This window comes from Vigna radiata, chromosome 10 (assembly GCF_000741045.1).
Source record: "Vigna radiata var. radiata cultivar VC1973A chromosome 10, Vradiata_ver6, whole genome shotgun sequence".
NCBI lineage: Eukaryota > Viridiplantae > Streptophyta > Magnoliopsida > Fabales > Fabaceae > Vigna > Vigna radiata.
Window position 1 is genome coordinate 18889528 of NC_028360.1, and position 22242 is coordinate 18911769.

Sequence of the window (22242 nt, forward strand, 5' to 3'; positions counted from 1 at the left end):
ACAAAAAAAATAAATTAAAAACTGTGTCAAAAGTGATGACACGTCAGCGACAAAAGAAGGGTTTTTTAGGTAATTTTGTAAGTATATGAGCAAGATGTGGAGGGCATTTAAGTCCGACCAGGGAACAGCAGCCAGAAAAAAAAGTTATAGTTTGTTGAATTTTTATAAAATGTATTTAATATTTATATATACAATATTTATATACTTACAAACCAAATAACTTTTTTTATCCCAATAGAAAGCTAATTATTCTTGGAACTAAACAATAACTAAAACTGTAGTTTATTAAATATATATTATAAATGAACATAATAAAAAATCAAATTTAACTGAAGATCTATCAAAAGACACTCTTAAATCTATTTTTTTTTCTAACTGCAACCCAACACAGACTAGTCTTTGCTGGTTGCTCCACACATAATTAATGAAGGTTACAAAATAAATCCATAAATAAAATAAGTAAATATTTCAAAAAGCAAAGGGAAAGGAAAGTATTTATTACCAAGAAAAAGAAATTCCTGGTCATTATTTTCATTCCCCTTCTCATTTCTCACTGTTGAATCTGAATTCTTCTTCTTTTATTATTATTGTTTTGAGACCATTTCTCATCTGACACATCCATTCTAATTCCTACCTTAGTTTCGGATTTTCATTTCCACCCGCTGAAGCATCTCTTCTTGTTGCCGTGAATCGTTGCAGTAGCAGGGAGAGCAGTCTTTGGAGTAGACCCAAGTTCTGGATTGTTTCCTTACTCGAAGAAAGGAAACTCATTTCAGCTTCAGAAGCTGATTTCTGAGGTGCCTAACAAAAGATGGCAAAGCGTGGATATAAAATACGTATCCTTTTTTTTTAGACAATAAATGATTGAATGTGTTCTGCTAGAGAAAATGGTTATCTTGGAATTGTTTCTGTTTTTTTCTTTAAAAAAAAATGGTTACAGGTGGCTGAGTTTGTATTGAAATCTGGATTAAGTTGTTCTTTGCAGCTTCAAAGGGTTTTGTTTAGTTATTTCGTTTTTTTCTTTTTTTTTTCTTTTTGGGTTTTATGTTATAGGAGAGGGCAAGGTGGAGTTTGGTGTGTTTGTTTTCTGGGGAAAAATAAGTGATGCTAATTTTGGTAGTTATGTTGGAAAGTTTTAAGCTCTTTACATTTTTGTTCCATCCGGTTGCCCTGAAACTGTTGCAGAAGTTCATGGGAAGTTTCAATTTCAAGGTTTTCTTTTACTTCTTATCCGTACTTTTTTTCCTCCAATTATTTGAAATATTCCTCATTTTTTCCTCTCTCTGATCTTTTGGAAATCAGATGTTGAAAGATATGAATATTCTAGGTTTAGGAATTTTGATTTGTAGGGTCTTGATTTATTTATTTACTTTTTCAATCTGGTTCTCTGTGTGTTGACTGTGTTGGTTTATTTGATAATGTGAATTCCTGAGCCAATAAACTTTAGAGGAATTTGTGGCTCATTCGGCAAGCGTCAATTGTTTAAATATCGGAAAGAAGGCATGCCGTCTTTTCATTACTGGAGGTGATGATCACAAGGTCAATCTTTGGACAATTGGGAAGCCAACTTCATTAATGGTCAGTGTCATTGCTTGCTTTGTTTTTTTGTAGCATTCTAATTGGGATATGACTTCTGCTAGATCATTGGCTAGACCATTTTAAGGGAGGGTCTATTTCTAATTCATCCATCCTACTTTCTTTTACAATTGTTAGTGGTTTCTTACTTATCTATTTAACATTTTTGACACTGCCACTATAGGGAGGATACTGCGAAACTGGGATTTACTACCATAGTCAGATCATAATAATATATCATCTGTAATAGTTTTCCTGATTGGATTCCTCATTATGAATTGTATGTGACTTTGTTTTGATGGAAGTAGTGCCGGGTGGCATGTGTGACCGTGACCTAACAATACTTGACTTACTGCAATGCAGAGCCTATCTGGTCATACTAGTCCAGTTGAGTCTGTCGCATTTGACTCAGCAGAAGTTTTAGTACTTGGTGGAGCATCAACTGGTGTGATAAAGCTTTGGGATTTGGAAGAAGCTAAGAGTAAGTCAATTAGTCCACTAAACCATGAAGTTAGGATAATATTACAATCTAGAATGGTGTTTATTGTTGGATCATCTGAATGTAAACTAGAGAAATGAATGTTGGGTGATCATATATTACATGATTAAAGAATTATGAATTTGGCAGTTTGGCTATCTACCTTCCTTGAACAATTTTATAATGGAATCCACAAGTACTGCTACTACTGATTTTGAAATCTTACAGCATTTTCAAATTTTGGTCACCATATGTGATCCTACCTTTGATAATTCAGTAACACTTCTAATATATTGTTATTGTTCTTGAAGTATAGTGGTTCGCACAGTTGCTGGACACAGATCCAATTGTACTGCTGTTGAGTTTCACCCCTTCGGTGAATTTTTTGCATCTGGCTCCATGGACACTAATCTAAAGATTTGGGACATAAGAAAAAAAGGATGTATTCATACGTACAAGGGTCATAGCCAGGGCATCAGTACTATCAAATTTACTCCAGATGGCCGTTGGGTTGTTTCTGGTGGATTAGATAATGTTGTGAAGGTAACAATATGGACATTCTTAGACACGTGATGCTCTAACATGCAATAGGTTTTAACTTACACAATTTTTATACCAATATGTGCAGGTGTGGGATCTAACAGCTGGGAAGCTCTTGCATGACTTCAAGTTCCATGAAGGACCCATTAGATCAATAGATTTCCATCCGCTTGAATTTCTTCTGGCTACAGGTGATTTAGTGACTTTTTTGAACAGTTGAAGCATTTAATAGTGGTAGATGCTTAGGAATGGTGAATATTGAAATATTCTTTGTTTCATAATAATAGCTGCTTTTATTGAATAGAGACATGTATAAAATCTTTTAGATACTGTTAGTATAAATCCTTCTTAGACTACTCTTCGTATTCATATACAATCCCTCTTGATGCACATTGTTAGGAAACATGGAAAGTATTATTCTTTCCTTCTTTTACTATTTTAATTTCAGTGAGTTAAGTCTTGTAATTGTAGGAGATTCAAACTGTGAAACTTCCACATCTATGTTGTAGATATCTAATTAGATCTTACCAAATTCTGTAATTATCAATTAATAATTAGTTTTTCATCTAAATGCAGTGTATTAAAGCCTATTTGTACTTAAAAGAATATGAAATATTTGGATATTACCAGATGGTGTTCTTGGGGATGTGAAATGTGTTGTATGGTTTTGCCAAATGTCAATTATGACGTGTTCTGTACTTGATCTTCTCTACCTCCAAAACTTCTACAAACTTATTGTTTGTATACATATGATGTTAGGATGTCCCACACTGGGTAGGAATATGGCTAAAGTTAATCATTATAAGGCTTCTGTAATCCTCCCCTCTTGATCTAACTTCTGAGGTTAAGTTAGGCTGGGTTTATAACTAATATATGCAAGTTACTGAAATTCACAAACTGTTTTGCAGGTTCTGCAGATAGAACAGTGAAATTTTGGGATTTAGAAACCTTTGAACTGATTGGATCTGCCAGACGTGAGGTATCTAAACTTTCTAAATGGAAAAAAAATATATTCATTTATGCCATGATTTGTTCTTGCATCTCTGTGTGTTCTGTCTCTTTCACAAAAGCTGTCGACAATTTTTGTACTATGACTACTTCCATGGCCTCTTTTTCAACTAGTAGTGTTGTACTGAATCACCCTTCTTGACACTTCTTTCCAGTTTGTCATCTCATTGTTTTAAATTGCAGATGAGTTTTTTGTGAAAATTTATTGTAGTTATGGACAACAACATCGTTCCATTTTCTGCATTTGTTTGGTTTAATTTTTTTCATGTAATATGCAGATTATAGTATATTTTGTCTTAATATTAAGCTTGTAGATGCCGAAAATGTTCTTGTGTTCTTTATATAGTTACCTTTTATGTACCTAACATACCTCCTTTGAAATTTTAAAGCATGTCTAACTGTCCAAAATCTGCCAAATACATGTACTTTTGCAGCACAATAAAATTTATATTCTTTGATAAGTGTAAATCATTGCGTTTTCTTTAATAGCTATAAATAATATCGCTTTTAATTGTATTAGATATCTGAAATATATCATATTACTTTTATAAGGCTTCTGGGGTACGCTCAATAGCTTTTCATCCTGATGGAAGGACCCTATTTACTGGACATGAAGATGGTCTGAAGGTAAAAATTTGCAATTTTTAGATTATACATAAATTCATAATACAGCATTTGAACTGATTAAAGATGTCATTTGCTATACCGATATATTGTAGGTGTATTCATGGGAACCTGTGATATGTCATGATACTGTTGATATGGGATGGACAACACTTGGTGATCTTTGTATTCATGATGGGAAACTTTTGGGGTGCTCATTCTACCGGAATTCTGTTGGAATCTGGGTAGCAGATATATCGGTAGGATCCACTATGTTATTAATTTATATTGATTGCTTCTTCTACATCTTAGTTTAGAGACATGTTGTACCTGTTATATTCATATATTTAGCTGTATTATAGTTGTGAAGGTGTACTTGTAAAGTGTGATGCCATCACTTCAGCCCCGCTTATGCAATACTGAAATTGGGGAAATATTTAATAGCCTGAAAACAGAATTCCAGCACATTTAATGATGTATGTGTATAGTGCAATAGCACTCCAGGTTTGCTTGAGAATAAAGAAAATTTCTTCCTTTGCTCATTATCATTATTGGTTAATAGTATTACTAATCAGTTTTATATGCTTATTTCTCGATAGTAAATGATTGAGATAATATTTCAAATAATATGGGTATTAATGCAATATCAGTATTTGGCGACCATTTAGTCTAAATGAAATATATTTTGAGATGGAATTTTTCTCTTTATTTTCGTTGGCCATATTCTGACTGGTAGCTTCAACATTTCAGCTTATTGAGCCATATGGTGCTGGCTTGGATCTCAAAAAAAATGAAGTCACAGAACAAAAACATGATCTTCAAAATAGTAAACTAGAGAAGGTTGAAGTTAATGAAAGACCAACCTCTGGGTTGCGCAGCATGTCTCCTGATGAATCAAAAGAGATAAAGAATATATATATTGACTGTAAGCTTATGTTCTCTTCTTTTTTTCTTTTCCTTAGTTACTCTTTGGAAATTGAAGTTCTGTATCATAAGTTGCACTGTTTTTGCCTCATTTGATGGAATTTTTCTGCATTTTAATGCTCTGCCAACACAGATATTCCTTATTACCGTTGGTTAACTTGCTAAAACCAAACCATACTGAGTTACTGCTCTTTAATGGCTTTATCTTGCCATCCTTGATAATGTTGATTTAGTTAGGTTTAGATTTGGATTTGTCAAGGTTATTAAACATTTGCCTCTGCAAGAGTCTGTGCTGTACAACCTATCAGATTATTAGACAGGGTACTCCCATAAAACATCAATGTTTGTTTTAGCAAAGAGTGTGTTTGTGTTTGCAGCTATGTTGAAGTGACTTAAACTGAATTTAATTTTACATGATAACATCAAGTAAATTTCTTGACATGATGAATGAGTATACATGCATAATACTTGCATAGTTCTGGTGTCTATGTATTATAAATCTAATCATTTTACCAATTTTGTATCTAATAAAATGCTCATTTCTTCCTTATAAAGCTTCTGGAGGGAGACCTTTTACTTTACCGAGGTCAGGGTCTTTAAGTTCTGAAAAAGCAGATCTCCCAGAGGAATTCAAGGAAATTTGCAACTTGGGAACAATCAAGCAGAGTCCTCTGACAGGAGTTCGTGTAAAATCAAATGAACAAGCAATTAGAAAATCTTTCATTGCACCGAACATTGTACCTCGGGATGTTCCCGAGGGTAAAGTTTCAGAAAAATCTGAAAAAGAGACCATCACCTTTTCAAAGACTAAGCCTGGAATGTTACTCAAACCAGCTCATGTACGGAGAGCATCCACTGGGAGATTTGATGTTGATAGGTTTTCAGAAGATATGAAGTCTGGAACCTTTTGTGATCCTGCAATTAAATTAGACAGCACAAAAGAAGCCAAGTTCCAAACAAATCTGGGACCTCCGAATGAAGTCAAAGAATCGTGTGAAGACAAACATCCTATCAAGAGTGTTACAGACAAGTTTGACAAGATTTTGTCTCCGAGTAGATTTTCCGACCAAAAGAAATGTAAGTTTTCTTATTAACCACTGAGCATATCAAATGCAACTTATTGCCGATTTTGTAGTTCCCTATCCCTATCGTATTTTCTTAATCTCTTTTATTTGGTTTATTGTTCCATTGCTATAAACGAATTCTCTTTGACTCAGCTATACCGTCCGTAGATTGTTAACTTCATTAGCCTCAAGTATGTAAGCTCTCAATTATTGAATTGTTGGTTTTTCTCCTTTGATCCCAAACTATATTTTTACTTAATGCCACTTGCTTCCTTAACCCTCTCAATGAAGTCTAATTTCTAATCATACTTTGTTCGGAAATATTTACATTTGCCCCATGATTTTAAATATATCGAAATGTTATGAAATTCTCTGTAGCAAAGTTTACCTTTGAGTTCCAACTTATATTTCCTTTGAAAAATAGTGAATAAGGTATTGGCTAAGACTCTGGAGAGATAAGTTCTTTTTAGGGATGTGAACAAGCAGGTATTCTGGCAATTAGCTTGTTGAGATTTGGTTCTGCTTTTGTAAAAGAGCCGAACTTCCATTATGAGGTCATTCAAACAGAGATGTTATGCATTCTTTGGCTTATCATCTATGATTAAAGTTGGGTCTTTCGAGTTTAAAAGTGACATTCTTATTATATTTCAGGTGATAAATCCTCACCTCACAAGGAAGAAAGTAGTCCAGTTAAATACGTCAATGGAGGTCTGCATTCTCTTATATATGCAATTTTAATCTCTTATATACACACTGTAAAAGCCACTGAAAATTGAATATTTTTATGTCTATCCATGCAGTTGCTGTTGTACGAGGAAGGACCCGGTCATTGGTTGAGAGGTTTGAGAGACGGGAAAAGATTCAAATTGACGAAGATCAAACTAATGTATTCCTCCCCACAATAAATGAAACGAGAGAAAAAGTTCACCATGAAGATCAAATAAAAGCATCTCCCACAGTCACCATAGTATGTGAGAGGAGAGAAAAAACTCCCTTAATTGAAGATCAAAACAATCTGCCCTCTGTTCCCAAGACGACAATATTGGAAACTGATAAATCTCCTGACACACTGGTAAATTTTTCTCCACTTTACGAGTGTTATGATACTAGCATATTCTTTGTAGCTTCCAGTTTGTTTTATGGTGAAAATTGCGTTTGTATATGAAGGTCCATAGGTTCCAGTTTTTATACTTTTAAGCAAGAAGCTAACCTATTGAAATTTTGATAGGATTGATAATTTGGTATGGGTATTTGTGACTTTATTTGTATGAATGCGTACACTAGAGAAACACATTCAATGGGGTTTCCTCCCTGGAAATACCATTGTTTCACTTTACAAACCAAATACGTCCTTAGGCTAACAATTAATTTCATAAAAACAGGAAAAACAATTAATTTCATAAAAACAGGAAAAACAACCAATCGCAGATTTCTCATATATTTCCAACATTCTCATCAAAGAAATCGATGACTCATGCATGATACATTCACACACGACATACATTTACAATTTCAATTGGGTCTATACATTCTCACACAAGCATTCGAAAACACATTAGAAATCATACAGCATATTTCTCCTTTGAAAATAACTAGTTCCCATCCTTTTATAAAATACAACTTTTTCAAGTATATTGCACATCAACTTAACTGCACATCTTACAACTGCACATTTCTCTAAAATTCACTGTCCATCTTCTTTTATAGTTTACGAAGTAAAAAAAAGGATTTCATATATATATATATATATATATATATATATATATATATATATATATATATATATATATATATATATATATATATATGCCTTGAAAGAATGTGAAAGATCAAATTTAATCATGAACTCATTTTCACAAATTGTTACTTTTTGGTAATTCAACTAAATAGTGTTTATGTTTATCAATATTGCAGAAAGTTGAGCCTCAAATCTCTATACGGCATTCAAACTCTGCAAATGAGGAAGAAATCATTGAAGGTCTGATGCAAACTCATGATGTAACATTGAGTAATCTTCGCTCACGCTTGACAAAGTTACAGGTAAGTTTTGGTAGTTGTTAATACTCAATGTTTCAGTCTGTATTATTCTTAGATGTGGAACTCATAACAATGTTGGCCTTATGATGTAACGCTGATGTACAATTTTATAATTGTCTGCTAAACAGGGCTACAGAAAGAAAATGATAAAAACTAGAACCACTTTGTAATTAACTTACTGACTCGTCATGGTATTACTGTTTACTTTTGTAGGTTGTGCGGCACTTTTGGGAGCGCAATGACATTAAAGGCGCTACCAGTGCTTTGAGAAAGCTGCCAGATCAATCTGTGCGTATTTTATGAGTAGTGCTATGGCACTTGTAGGCTTATTTTTGTGGTGTTTTTGTACTCTAACTAGAAAGTCATGGTTTTATTATTTGAATATACAGTTCTGAAAATAGTTTCGTTTTGATGCAGGTTCAAGCAGATGTTATCAGTGTCCTTGTGGAGAAGATGGAGATTTTCACCATGGATTTATTTTCTTGCTTACTTCCTGTGCTCACAGGCTTGCTTGATAGCAAGATAGAAAGGTAATCGTTTATTAATATATTGGTTTTGAAAACTCATGGTGATACCCCTGCCTACTTCTGTTGATGAACACGGAACTTATTACTTTCTCATATTTACTCTGTTCTCACTGTACAGACATGCCAAGGTGTCACTGGATATGCTGTTAAAGCTTGTAGCAGTTTTTGGTCCAACAATACGTGCAACTGTTTCAGCACCTCCCCCTGTCGGTGTTGATCTACATCAAGAGGAAAGGTGACCTCCATTTTCACATATTATTCTTTTCCCTTTCTCATGTATTTTATATGTGAATGATCCTAACTTTTGTAAAATCTTGAGGACAGACGGGAATGCTGTAACCAGTGCTTTATGGAACTGCAAAAGATCCAAATGATCCTTCCAATACTGATACGGTAATCATGCAGTTTTTAATGGTGTTGACAAATATGTAAATTGAAAATAATTTTTGTTCATCTATTTCAAAAATTTTAACATTCGTTTGACATTGAAAATATCAATCTTATGGTGGGAAAAGGCAAGTGGGGTATGCAACTAAAAATTCAAGAAGTAAAAGGAATGTTTCTGTTTTTGATGAAGCATAAATCTATCAGTTTTCCTAAATAAGTAGTATTAACTTATTACCAGTTTATTTACATCTCATCAAGAAAATAAATCACATCACAGCTTCATTTTCTTTTTTGCTGCAGGAGGGGTGGATTATTAGCCAGGTCTGCCCTAGAATTAAATCTTGTTCTTCAGCAGTCCTAACTGAAAATGTTGTATGAACTTTATGCCAAATTGTGAGGGAGTGACGTGGCTCAATATGCTTTGAGGCAGGACTGTGCTCAAAACTTGCAGGTTTCATGTTGGGTTACTGTGATCGCAGCCTACAATTTTGTCTTGATGATTTGCTCTATTAGCTGTCATCATCGGCTTTGTTGATGGAAGAGCATTATATCTAATGATATTTGGAAGAAAGTTGTTTTAGCTCGTGTTAAGACACTTAAAGCTAGAACATCCATCTCAGGATCTTGGTCTTCCAACAGTTGTTTGTGAAGGCTTGTGTCCATAACTTCACTGATCTTGGCTATATTGCTTGTACCTATTTTTTTTTTCTTCAATTGTTGTCTGGTTACTACCGTTAATACTCACCCGAACTGGGGTTTGGTGCGTATAATTCTGACTATAAGCATATGTATCAGTCAGATGTATGTAGTAGTAGTAGTAGTCATGCATATTTCTTATGTATATCTCATGTTCTATTTTCAATGAAATGGAGCTTCATTTTTTTGTTCAAACTGCCTACCATGTCCTCCAGGATTATCATGTTATAATCAAACCCACTATGCTTATTTTATTGTCCACCATAAACAATCTGTTGTTATACTATTGATTTAAAAATTACTAATTTTTTCATAAAAAATTCGGCTTGTTAATTTATCTTACGAGAAACTTAAGTTGAAAATATAATTTTACAAGTCATTTCAATCTTCATTCTATTACTTAATTATAGAAAATGTGCAGAAAAATTACACTCAAGAAAACTAAATGACTGAAGTATAACCTATATAAATAATTTCCATTTTTTACGTGGTTATATATGTGGCGTTTGTTCTATGCAACTTGCAAGTTTGTTGGTTACGTAAGCCAACAACTCCCAATGTGAAAACAAAAGCATAAGAAAACAAAATATCACGATGAACCAAAACATAGCAATAAACAATTCAACCGAAGCATAAGGCATACGAAAATGGACAACTTGTTAAACAACACTTTCTAAAATTAGGCTTTCATCCTCTAAAGAAACTTGCAATATATAAAAATAAAAAAAAAATTAGCAAATTCATTAATTGAAGAATGCAGAGAAAGTTGTGGAGAGAGAAAAAAAAAACAGTGGTAGAGAGAGAAAGAGAGGAGCCATAATTAGAAACGTACAACTGTCAATTTTTCATCATTCATAATTTTGTTTTTCGGTAATTTTATGATGTTACTGTAATTGTTTTTTTAAGATATTCCAACTTCAAATTCGAAACCTTTCTGTGAGCAACGATTAGAATCTCTCAGCCCCTCATTTCACGCATACCCTGTCGACTAAATTTACATTCTTTCGCCCAACCAAACCACCTTCTTCCAAAACAAACAAAACATATCAGAAAACCACCGTTCCCCCAAAATTTGCCAGAAAATAGCTCTTGTTGCCTTGTCCCTCCACATTCCCAAGTCATTTTTGTTCAAGCTTTTCTGACCAAAAAAACATGGTGGTTTCTTTCTATAACAAAGGCAACATTTTTCTGGCTGCATAGGATATTATTAAAGAAGGGTTATTAGATGTGAAAGGTGATGGGAGCAGAGACGTGGAAGGGGTGGGGCACCTGGGAGGAGCTCCTCCTTGGTGGGGCCGTTCTCCGTCATGGGACCAAAGACTGGAACGTTGTTGCCACCGAGCTCCGAGCCCGAACAGTTTTTTCTTACACCGTTACTCCTCAGGTAAAAACAACAATTAATAATTCATTAAACAACTTTTATTTTTCTTTCCTTACTTTTCGATTTTAAAAATAAATGAAACAAAAATTCACTTGCACTATTTCTTTTATACTCTATTTGAAATTCGTTTCTTGTTCATTATTTTCTTTTTAATGGATTATATTAACATAAAGTTCATACTATTTTTAAATATATTTAAAACTTCAATAATAAAAAATTACTAGAAGCATTATGTGAAAGATTTTGAACTTTTAGGTCGTTAAGATTTCATTGTTTACTTTTTTGCAAGCAGTTGATTTCAGCATTATGACAAATATTTTACTAAGTTTATTGAATTTCTATAATAACCTGTAAATTTTATTGTATGAGTTAAGTTGCCTTTCGTGATCTTGAAACCTTTTAGGCAATTTATTTTTCTGCCATAGTAAATGTTCTAATCTTCTTGTCCATAAAATAATTTGTACACGAATATATTTATCATGGAGGTATAATTAAAAACCTAAAAGACTTATGGAAAGTAAGAACAAAGAGTAAAAAGAAAATTATATTCGAGCAATTTTCATTTTGCTTTTTGCTTTTGAATTTAGTGGTACTGATGATGCGTTATCGCATTTGTTGACTCTTTAAATTGATTTCTTAGTCTATGAATTATAATTAACTCCTATCAACTAGATAATGGGTTATTTGTTAATGTAATTAAGATGTTTAGTTTGTTTTGTATCTATGGTTTAAAATGAAAGATTGTTTCAATCAAACATACATTCTTTAATCAGGAATAACAATAGGTTTGGTTCGAAAATATTCATTTGTTATTTGTTGGATAAAATGCTTTTGAGTATTTTAAAACTTAAAAATATATGTGGATATTTAAAAAATGATATTTTATAAATTTTTAAAATAAAATTGCAAAAAAATATATAATATAATATAAAGTAATTTAAATTTTAATCAAATTTAATTTAATAAAATATAAATGAAAATTTAATTTCAATTTTTTTTGGTTCAATAGATTCGGAGGTCCCTATATTTGGAAGTTTGTTTTAATTGGGTCCTCCAATTTTTGAAGTGATCAATTAGGTCCCTAATTTTATCAATTTGAATCAATAAAAGCCTTTCTGTTAGATGCAGTTAACGCCGTGAAGTTTTTGAACATGTGGCACGCTGAAACTTCCAGGTGGTATCGTTTCAAGTGCATAGGTGGATTATAAAAGGGTGAATTTAGGGATTTCACCTTCAAATACACCCTTTTAATTTACGGATTTCACCCTTTTATAATCCACCTATGCACTTGAAACGGTGCCACCTGGAAGTGTCAGTGTGCCACATGTTCAAAAACTTCACGGCGTTAACTGCATTCAACGGAAAGACTTTTATTGATTCAAATTGACAAAATTAGGGACCTAATTGATCACTTTCAAAATTGGAGGACCCAATTGAAACAAACCCCCAAATATAGGGACCTTCGAACCTATTAAACCATTTTTTTTTGTAAATAATAGATATTGGTAAATAGTATAATATTATTAAGGTATCAAATATCTATTATGAATTTTATCTTCAATTTATGAGTATGGATATTTTTTTCTTCCTATTTAATAGGATGTAATTGAATAAGAAATAAAAACATATATTTTAAATTTTGTATTATTTGATTAATTTAATAAAAAAATAGTGAGGTTAATACAAAACACGCATGAAATTGTGAACATTTTACATCATAACTTCTAAATAGCTATTGGAATGACACATACTTATTATTTGAAATGATGAATGATAGTCGAATTATGTATTTCATAATTATGATAATCAATATAATCATAAGTGTAATTAGGAATACGTAAGGTCAAGGAGGAACATATGTATTTCATAATTATGATAATCAATATAATCATAAGTGTAATTAGGAATACGTAAGGTCAAGGAGGAACATGTATTATTTATTTTTTATCAATCTAAAAAATTTCTCTACTATCCATTTCATACCTACTTGAAAATATATTCAATTTTCACATGAACATTTTCTTTAAATTTTAAGGAATAAATGTTTGTAATTTCTAAATTTAAATATGAAATTAGAGTTCACTTTAATATCAAATTTTGATATATATTTTGATATTTAAACTTAAAAAATAATGGATATGAAATATAGTTTTCTTACTTTAAGCACTGCTAATTTTTAATGTTAAATGTTGTTCTAACATTGAAGTTAAGAAGTGTCAAATAATTTAAATAATTCAAATATCATTTAGTCAAAAGTTTTATTTGACCTATAAAAAGTATAATACATTTGGATTAAATAATTACATATATTATTTTAAAGTTTATATACATTATATCGTTTGAAATAAAAAACAAATTTCAATTTTGCAAGAATAAAAAATATATTTAATCACGATTTAAGATTATCTAAAAAAACAATCCTTTAGAACATAAATTCATATAAAATTAAATATAATTATATAGTAAAATATTAATGCTAATAAAATTATTTAAAGAAAAAAGTAGGCTGCGCACAAATTATAAATTTTGATAAAATTATAACTGCTAACTCCATCTGTCTAAAAAGATACAAATTTATAATATGAAACTCTAAATGATTATTTAATTGTTAAGGTTTTAATCATCAATAATGTTACTTTATTAACTTGTTTTAAAATAAATATTCAAATAAAAACTACTAAATACGAGTAATAAGTATTTTGCAATTTAAATATCAATAGCATTCATAGTTATATCATTATAAACATTAATAATATATTTAGATAAGGTAATTTAAGAGAATTATTTATTTATTTGATAAAATTTAATTTTTTAGAGTATGATAAAAAAATTAAAAGAAAATTAAAATTTAACAATTTTCAAAAAGTACTTCAAATATTTAAAATTTACTTCAAGAAATTATAATTTAAAAACTAGTCACTTATTAAAAAAATTGAATATTTAAATTTAACTGCTATATTTTTAAAATTTATATTTTAAAATTTTTATCTTAAAATAAGAATACAATTACTTTATTAAATTAGAAAAATAAAATGCAAGACACTTTAATTATTCTATATAAATAAAATATCTAAAAAGTAAAAATAATAATAGTAAGTAATTCAAATATTACAAATTTCAATTCTTCAAAATTGCATAAATCTCGTATCCAAACACAATATAAAGTCATTCATTTGATACCTATTTGAATCCTATCAAGAATACATGGAGATATGATTTTTTCTTTGTCATCCTTACATGTATGAAATAAAACTCATGATTAAAATGTTTATATCTGTGATTGTTTACAGGGAGATATGATTTTTAAGATATAGTAGGACAAATTTTCTATATAAAATAAATAAATAAGGAAATAAAATTAGTCTATGAACAAGTTTAAAAACATAAAAGTTATATAAGATAAATTTTATAGATTACCTTATGCATAAATTAATTTTAGCCTCTAAACAATTTATTTCATTCCTTTTTTTTTTTTAAATATTTATAGCTAAATTGAATAAGCTAATTTGACAATGGATAAACCATATATTCATACCTAATTATCAATAATACCATTCATAGGAGTTAAAATATCATGAGTGAATGTTCTTCATTTGAGTCCATGAGATGCCAAAAGTCTTTGATTGCAGTAGGCATGTAACTTTTGCAGGTATGTAAAGCCAAATATGAAGATCTGCTGCAACGATATTCTGGAAACAAGTAAGTAGAATGCATTTCTTAAAAAAAAATCTCAACTTGTAGATTTCAAGAAATACACTTTGAAGATTCCAAAGACGTTGTTTGCTTTTTTCTCATTGTAATATGGTAAAAATGACATTTTTGTTCTCAAGTTCAAAGGAATGACATTCTCAGGGCTTGGTATGAGGAGCTTAGGAAGACTAGAATGGCAGAGTTGAAGAGATCTCTAGAGATATCTGAGGATTCAATTGGGTTAGTTGCAATTTTTTCTCTTCAAGCTGGGTTTTTGCTAGAAGAGACAACAAAGTATTTATTGTCAAATACAACAAGTCTCAATTTGTTTGAGGTTTTATTTTTGTTTTCCATAAATGAAATGTTGTCATGTTCAGTGGAATGGAATGAAGGCACATGAGAGAAGAAATTCAGAGTTCTTGAATGGGGATAAATGTTGGAAAATTGGTATGCTTTTTTGGGGGTAGTTTACAAAATACATATCTTTGTTTCAGGTCTCTTGAATCTAAGCTTGAAAGACTGAAGGGTGGTAAGAATGAGAAAAGAGATGGTTGTGATGTTGATAATGGATCAGGTCATCCAAAGTTGCACGTCGCTTCACATAAATTAGAAAGAGTTGAATCTTCCACTAAAGACACATCAAAGGATGGACTATCTGCTGGGAGTTTCACACATGAAACTCTTCCATCTGTGCCTGTTCAACATTTCGAGACCAAGCCTGACAAACTTTTGAATGTAGATAAGTTAGCATACATTGTATACCAAGGAGAAGGGGGAACTTTTAAGAAACGAAGAGGGAAGAGGAAAAGGAAGGATTGTGGCAAAAATACCAAGGAACCAAGTATGGCAGAGAGTGTTTTGTTAGATTCAGTTGATGTTATGTCATGGTGTAAAGAAAATTCTACCAGTAACTACAGTGAAGTTGCCAAATCAAGCGATGTAAATTATCAGAATAGGAACTTGAAAAAGAGTAGGGTGGAAGACATGGTGAAGATTTTGGATTCTATTTTTGAAACTAAATGTGCTTCTGCATTTCGTCGTAGACTTGATAGTCAGGTATGTGTAATTAAACAGTCTCATCTTTCAAACAGTTCTTTTGATGTAGATGCATTGAATGGATAAATGGAGTTTGATCTTTACTATGTGGTTTTGTGGTAATCTGTTTGTTGTTCTACTATTTAACAACAGAAGAGAGGGAGGTACAAGAAAATGATCCGACAACACATGGACTTTGACAGCATAAGGTCAAGAATTAGCAACCAAACAATTAGATCATGTGTAGAACTTTTTCGAGACTTGCTTCTACTCACTAACAATGCTTTGGTTTTCTACTCCAAAAACACTCGTGAATACAAATTTGCTCTATTATTAAGAGACGTTGTGACAAAAAAGATAAAGGAAAGTTGGAAGGACTCAAGTAACAAAGTCACCAACACCGAAGTTACTAATGCGCCGATTGAATTAGCTATGCATGTGAAACCAAAAAGCATAAGACCTGCCAATAGAAAAACAGTAGCAAAAACAAGTGGAGGAAATATTTCTGTTTCTGGAGTTTCACATGGTACAAAGAAACATAGTAAAGTCGATTCTCCATCTTCTGTGGAATCCCTGAGCGTGAAGAAGAGAGGTTTTGGTCGACCAAAAAAGGTTGGACGAGGATCTGCAAGTCAAAAGCCTGCAGTGCCAATGAAGGGAAAGAAAAAAGTTAGAAGCAAGTAATAACACATTAACCTATATTTTTTTTTTGTACAAAAGTTTTTACTTTTTGTTGGTTAGATATTCTTTTGTCTTCTCTAGTAAAGGACCAAGTTCCTTTAAGTTTCAAGCTACCACCAAAAGAAACTTTATTACAAGTTGCAAGGGAAGTTAACCACACAAATATATGGAACAGCTCCAAAGTATATATAGTAACGTAGTGTATAAAAGTTTTCCATGAAAGTATTCATTTTCTTTTAAAACATTTAGATTTCTTGTAAATTATATCGGTGGATCTTAACTGTAGAAAAAGTGTATTAGTGGATGGTCATGACGGTTAGTTAGAGGGTTAACTTGATTTATTGGTAAACTTTTACTACAAGTTGGGTCTTGATGGTGTAAGGTAACGTCATAAAACAAAAAAGAGATATGTAGAATTGAAGTATGTGATAAATGAAATTGTTTCTTTACTTAAATATCTTAAGCTAGTTAGCTATAATGATGGGTTTTCCAAAACTAAAGTACATAAATACATATATACTAGGGGTTATACTTTATAAGGTAGTAATGTATAAAAGTTTTCTATAGAAGTATTCATTTTTTTTCTTACAACATTTAAATTTCTTGTAAATTGTAACTATGAATCTTGACTGTAGCAAAAGTATATTAATGGATGATCATGACTGTTAGTTACGAGGTTAACTTGATTTTTTTTGGTAACTTTTTACTACAAGTTAGTTCTTGAAGGTGTTATCATAAAACAAAAAATAGAAATGTAGAACTGAAGAATGTGATAAATGAAATTGTTTCTTTAGTTAAATATTTTAAAGCTTATTAGCTATAAGATGAGTTTTCTAAAACTAAAGTACATAAATGAGTATATTCAAAAGATTATATTATATAAAGTAATAGTGTATAAAAGTTTTCCATCGAAAGTATTCATTTGGTTTAATAGTCAATTTAGTCCCCACTTTGGTTGAAAAATCTCAATTTAGTCCCTCGTTATAAAAGTGTTTTACATTAGTCCAATTTTTAAAATAATGGGTTAGATTGGTCCCTTTCGTTAAATATAATTGGTCCCTTTCGTTAAATATAAGTTAACGAAATTAATGGATGATGATGTGACACAGCTTAAAGCTGATGTGTTAGTTGGTCCCTGGTTAGCTTTAAGTTGTGTCACATCATCATCCATTAATTTCGTTAACTTATATTTAACAGAAGGGACCAATCTGACCCATTATTTTAAAAGTTAGGACTAATTTAAAACACTTTTATAACGAGGGACTAAATTGAGATTTTTCAACCAAAGTGAGGACTAAATTGGCTATTAAACCTATTCATTTTTTTCTTCTTACAACATTTAGATTTCTTGTAAATTGTAACTATGGATTTTAACTATAGCAAAAGTGTATTAATGGATGATCATGACTATTACTTATACGGTTAACTTGATTTACTAGTAATCTTTTACTACTAGTTGGTTCTTGATGGTGTTACTTCATAAGGCAACATCATGAAACAAAAAAATAGATATGTAGAATTGATGTGATAAATGAAATTGTTTCATTACTTAAATATCTTAAGCTGATTAGCTATAATGATGGATTTTCCAAAACTAAAGTACATACCACGGGTTATATTATATAAAGTATTAGTGTATGAATGTTTTCCATCAAAGATATAATGAACTTATCACCATCAAGCCACTTCTTCCATATTTTACTATGAACCTACAAAGTTCCTGTCACTTAAAATTAATTATATATTAAAAGAAATTATATACTTTAAATTTATTCCTCTTCCAAACTTTGACACTTCTTATTTTAAAAAAATTATAATTTTTCCTCCTTCAAAATCGATGTCATTATTATAAGTTATGTATGTTTCATTTGTCCATCACCCTCCATTTATTATAAATTTTTTTATTTTAAATTTTTTGTACCATTTTATCGTTTTTCCATTATCTTTCACTTTTAACAAATTTTATTTTAATTTTAATTTTTTTTGTAAGGTTCGATCGTTTCTCTATCATTTATCCATCATTCTCCACCATGAACATATATGTAACTCAAACTTAGAATTAAAATTAGTAACTAATTGATTTTTTTTTTCCAAAATCACAAGTATTATGAGTACAATTTCTCCATACATGCTTCTACTAACTAACAATGCTTTGGTTTTCTACTCTAAGAACACTCTGCTCTTAAAAGATATTACATTTATATATATTGTACTTTCTAATTTACACATAAATTTATAAAAGTTATACAATATCAAAACGAAGTTAAGTTTTATTAGAAAATTAGGTGATTAAGACAGTATATTTATATCTATATGTGAATCGGTACAATTTTTAATTTACACGTTATCATCTACTAATAAATTTATAAAAATGTCGAATTTTTTTAAGAATTCTTAATGTTTGTATATTGTGTCTGCTTTCATTCCAGATGGGACGTCGGAGTTTAATATTGTGAAGGGTGATGGTTAGATGCCTTTTCAAATAAAAAATAATAATAAAAGTAGTTTTTGACATAAACTTTGCTCAGATTCACATTTTTTTTCCGGCAAGAACCGTCTTTTTGCATTTTCTAAAAGACGGTATGAATGTAAATTGATTGTCTTTTTTATTTATAGAATAAAAGAAATATTTTTATCTTTATTTTTAGAATAAAATTAAAGATGAAATGAAAAATAATATAAGTTTGTTTTAATAAAGTAAAAGTGTTAAATATTTTTTAAATTAAATTAAAACGAAATACGAGCACATGAATAAATATTAAAATGAGAATATATTTATTTCGATCCTTATGTTTTTTTTATAATTATTAAGTATTACTTACATTTACACACATATATATTTTTACTTTAGGAATTTAATCACTTCTTTTTTATTATACTTAAAACATATACAAATGTTAAATATGTTTTTCCTTTTAAAATTATTTTAAAAATTTGTATTTCATCATTAAATTCAACTATTTACTTGCATGTTACAGAATTTATTATATGCGGTCTTACACATAGTACAAAGACAAAACATGAATATATTTAATTTAGAAATAAAATATCATTTTAAAAATTAAAAATATATTTAATCTTAAAATATTTACAGAATCTTTAATCCACTAAAAAATCAATAGAATATGTGATCTTACACTAATAAAAAAATTATAAAATGTTTTGTAAACATTTGACTGAAAATGGTAACCTGTGAATAAGTTAACCAAGTCCTAAAAAAATATTCTACTTAAATAATAATATTAACATGTGATTAAGAACTAGAATAAAGATAAATGGTTAAATTAATTAAAAATTTATTAGACATCCTATAAAATCATTTTTTATTTTTAAAAAATTTGTAGCTAAAAAAACATAGTTTTATATTTTCAGGATGAAAAAATATATTTCACCAGGTTTCTTTTTAACATTTTGGTTCTTTACTTTTTCTTTATTTTTCATGTTTGGATTGCATCTTCATGGGTTGTAAAACAAAACTGAAAAACAAAAGGATGCTTTCCGTGACAACATTCACTTCTGTTGGAATTTTGAAATCTTAAGCAGGTGCACGTGGGATCATAAACTCCATCACGTGATGATCACTATGAGTTTTTGAAAAACAATCAACTACACTTAAGAGTCTTTGATGAACTGCCATAAAAAGGATAAATTAAATTTCAGTAACTATTTAATGAAAAAAAAATTAAATGTTTGAGATGTTTGAATGCAAACAAAGTCTCACAAGTAAAAGAAGGATTGGTTAAGAGTTTATATATACATAAATACTTTCAATGGTGAGAGGTCTTTTGGAGTGGTGTCAAAAGCAAAACTGGGAGGGTTTGGTCCAAAGCAGACAATGTCTTACCATGTGTGTGTCAAACTTCTTTCCCAACAGTGATATCAGAGTCCATGGTTCGGGTCTGGTGGCTGGGTTCAGACGAGTACGTCTCCCCATGATTAGGTAAGCCAGGCAGGTGACCAATAACGAATCACCAAATAAATCATGAGAGGTGAAAGAGCAAAAAATGTCCAATAATACTAAAAATAAAACTGTGAGGACTTGACCAAAACGGATAAAAACATTTTTCACCGCTGGTAGAAAAGCATTAAGGTAGGCAGTGTTAGGTTAGGTTGGTTCCCTGCCATACACCGACTAACCAAGGTAATTAAACCTACAAAATCCACAAATTAGAAAAAGGAAAAGACATTCTAGAATTGTAAAAGAAAAGACACTATTTTTTTTTCTATTAAATATTTGTTTATCAAATATTAAATTATGATTGATTTTTTTAAACACTGAACACAGTTGACTATGAAATAGAGAAAGAGTAGGTTTATGTCACTGTTGGAAATCGATACAAGGATGCTTGACGAGATTAATTAGTAGATCTGGAAAAAGGGTAATTGCATTGCAGATGCACATTGACAATGAAGTTTTTCGCCTCAAACTCTACAATATTGTAAAATAATATTTTCTACAATTTTCTTGCATCTTTTTTAAAAGGAAACTTTTATTTTATGCCTAGATTATATAACAAGAAAAAGTATTTATTTTGTGCCTAAATTATATAATTTATTTTACGCTTTTGATTTTGCCAGCTGTTGAAATGTATTTATTTGGTACATATTCACGGGAAAGAATTGTGAATGGTTTAAAATGAGGAGGTTGAAAAGTAGGACGTTGGTGACCTAAAAAATGCTATGCAACTAGGATTTGTCAAAACCATGTAGTGGTGTTATTATAATATTACTACACGACCATACCTCAGAAGATGCTAACATGGTTAGCATAACATTTTATTTTAATTTTTTATGTCAGAAAAATTCAATTTCTCAACCACACCTGCTTGATTAAGACTGCTTCACTATTCTACAAACACGTTGGCATGTAGTATATGTGCATTTACAATACTTGCCAATTTATTATCGATAAACAAATTTTACCAATTTAAATTCAAACAAATGTTATTAAAATTTCTTTTCTTAATGCTATTGATAATTGTTGCAGTAGTGTAACAAAAAACCAACATAAAAATTAGGATAATATTATATTGCTATAATTATGATTACTAATATTTATTTTTTTATTGGTCTAGATAACTTAGGTATGTAGAAAACCAATACATCGACAAGCCCTGTGCATAGCAACTTTGATGGAATAAATAACAGTTGCTAAACATAAATTTTGTTATAAGACTTTCTGTTTTTATTTGAAGTAACCTAATCAAAGTTTGTACCGTAACATTTTAACAATTTTTTTTAATAATTTTCAAACAATAAACCATGTATCATTATTTTATTAATTTATATATTTAAAACGGACTAATCACGTACTATTATATAATTTATTGAAAAAAAATTATTAAAAAAATATTTTTCTTTTACTTAAGTTTTACTCCCCAATCAATTAAAGAAAATTTTCAATAGCTCCATTTACTGTAGAAAAAATGTTGTGGGACCTTAAAAAGGTAAAGAAATGCAGTTTCTGTGCCCAACAACCATTCCTCTTATGGGGGGAGATGCTTGAGGTGATAATTAAAGGACACGTTGCTCTTAAACCCAATATTAACAGATGTTGGTTGACGATTTTTTAATACCCTTGCCCACATTATTGCGATAACATGTAAATAGCTAACT

At 30.4% G+C, this 22242-nt stretch overlaps 2 protein-coding genes across 4 annotated transcripts; both read left to right on the forward strand.

The window, feature by feature from the left end:
- The first annotated feature begins 516 nt into the window (after positions 1–516).
- Positions 517–10034, forward strand: LOC106775863 (katanin p80 WD40 repeat-containing subunit B1 homolog). Of its 2 annotated transcripts, XM_014663087.1 has the most exons (18): positions 517–836; positions 1448–1578; positions 1939–2056; positions 2370–2596; positions 2682–2784; positions 3502–3572; positions 4154–4228; positions 4321–4464; positions 4955–5129; positions 5684–6205; positions 6844–6900; positions 6993–7264; positions 8107–8232; positions 8443–8517; positions 8647–8759; positions 8875–8991; positions 9081–9149; positions 9444–10034. In XM_014663087.1, the coding sequence occupies exons 1-18, from the start codon at positions 812–814 to the stop codon at positions 9502–9504; spliced, it is 2481 nt and encodes an 826-aa protein (XP_014518573.1). In that variant the 5' UTR covers positions 517–811; the 3' UTR covers positions 9505–10034. The 2 variants fall into 2 exon arrangements, with proteins under 2 accessions (XP_014518573.1, XP_014518574.1); XM_014663088.2 differs by lacking the exons at positions 517–836; positions 1448–1578 and having other exon boundaries at positions 2365–2596.
- Positions 10035–10607: 573 nt separating this feature from the next.
- Positions 10608–16994, forward strand: LOC106775500. 2 transcript variants are annotated; one of them, XM_014662632.2, is made up of 5 exons: positions 10608–11223; positions 14870–14919; positions 15051–15150; positions 15405–15966; positions 16099–16994. In XM_014662632.2, the coding sequence occupies exons 1-5, from the start codon at positions 11147–11149 to the stop codon at positions 16627–16629; spliced, it is 1320 nt and encodes a 439-aa protein (XP_014518118.1). In that variant the 5' UTR covers positions 10608–11146; the 3' UTR covers positions 16630–16994. The 2 variants fall into 2 exon arrangements, with proteins under 2 accessions (XP_014518118.1, XP_014518117.1); XM_014662631.2 differs by having other exon boundaries at positions 10609–11223; positions 15073–15150.
- The last annotated feature ends 5248 nt before the right edge of the window (positions 16995–22242 follow it).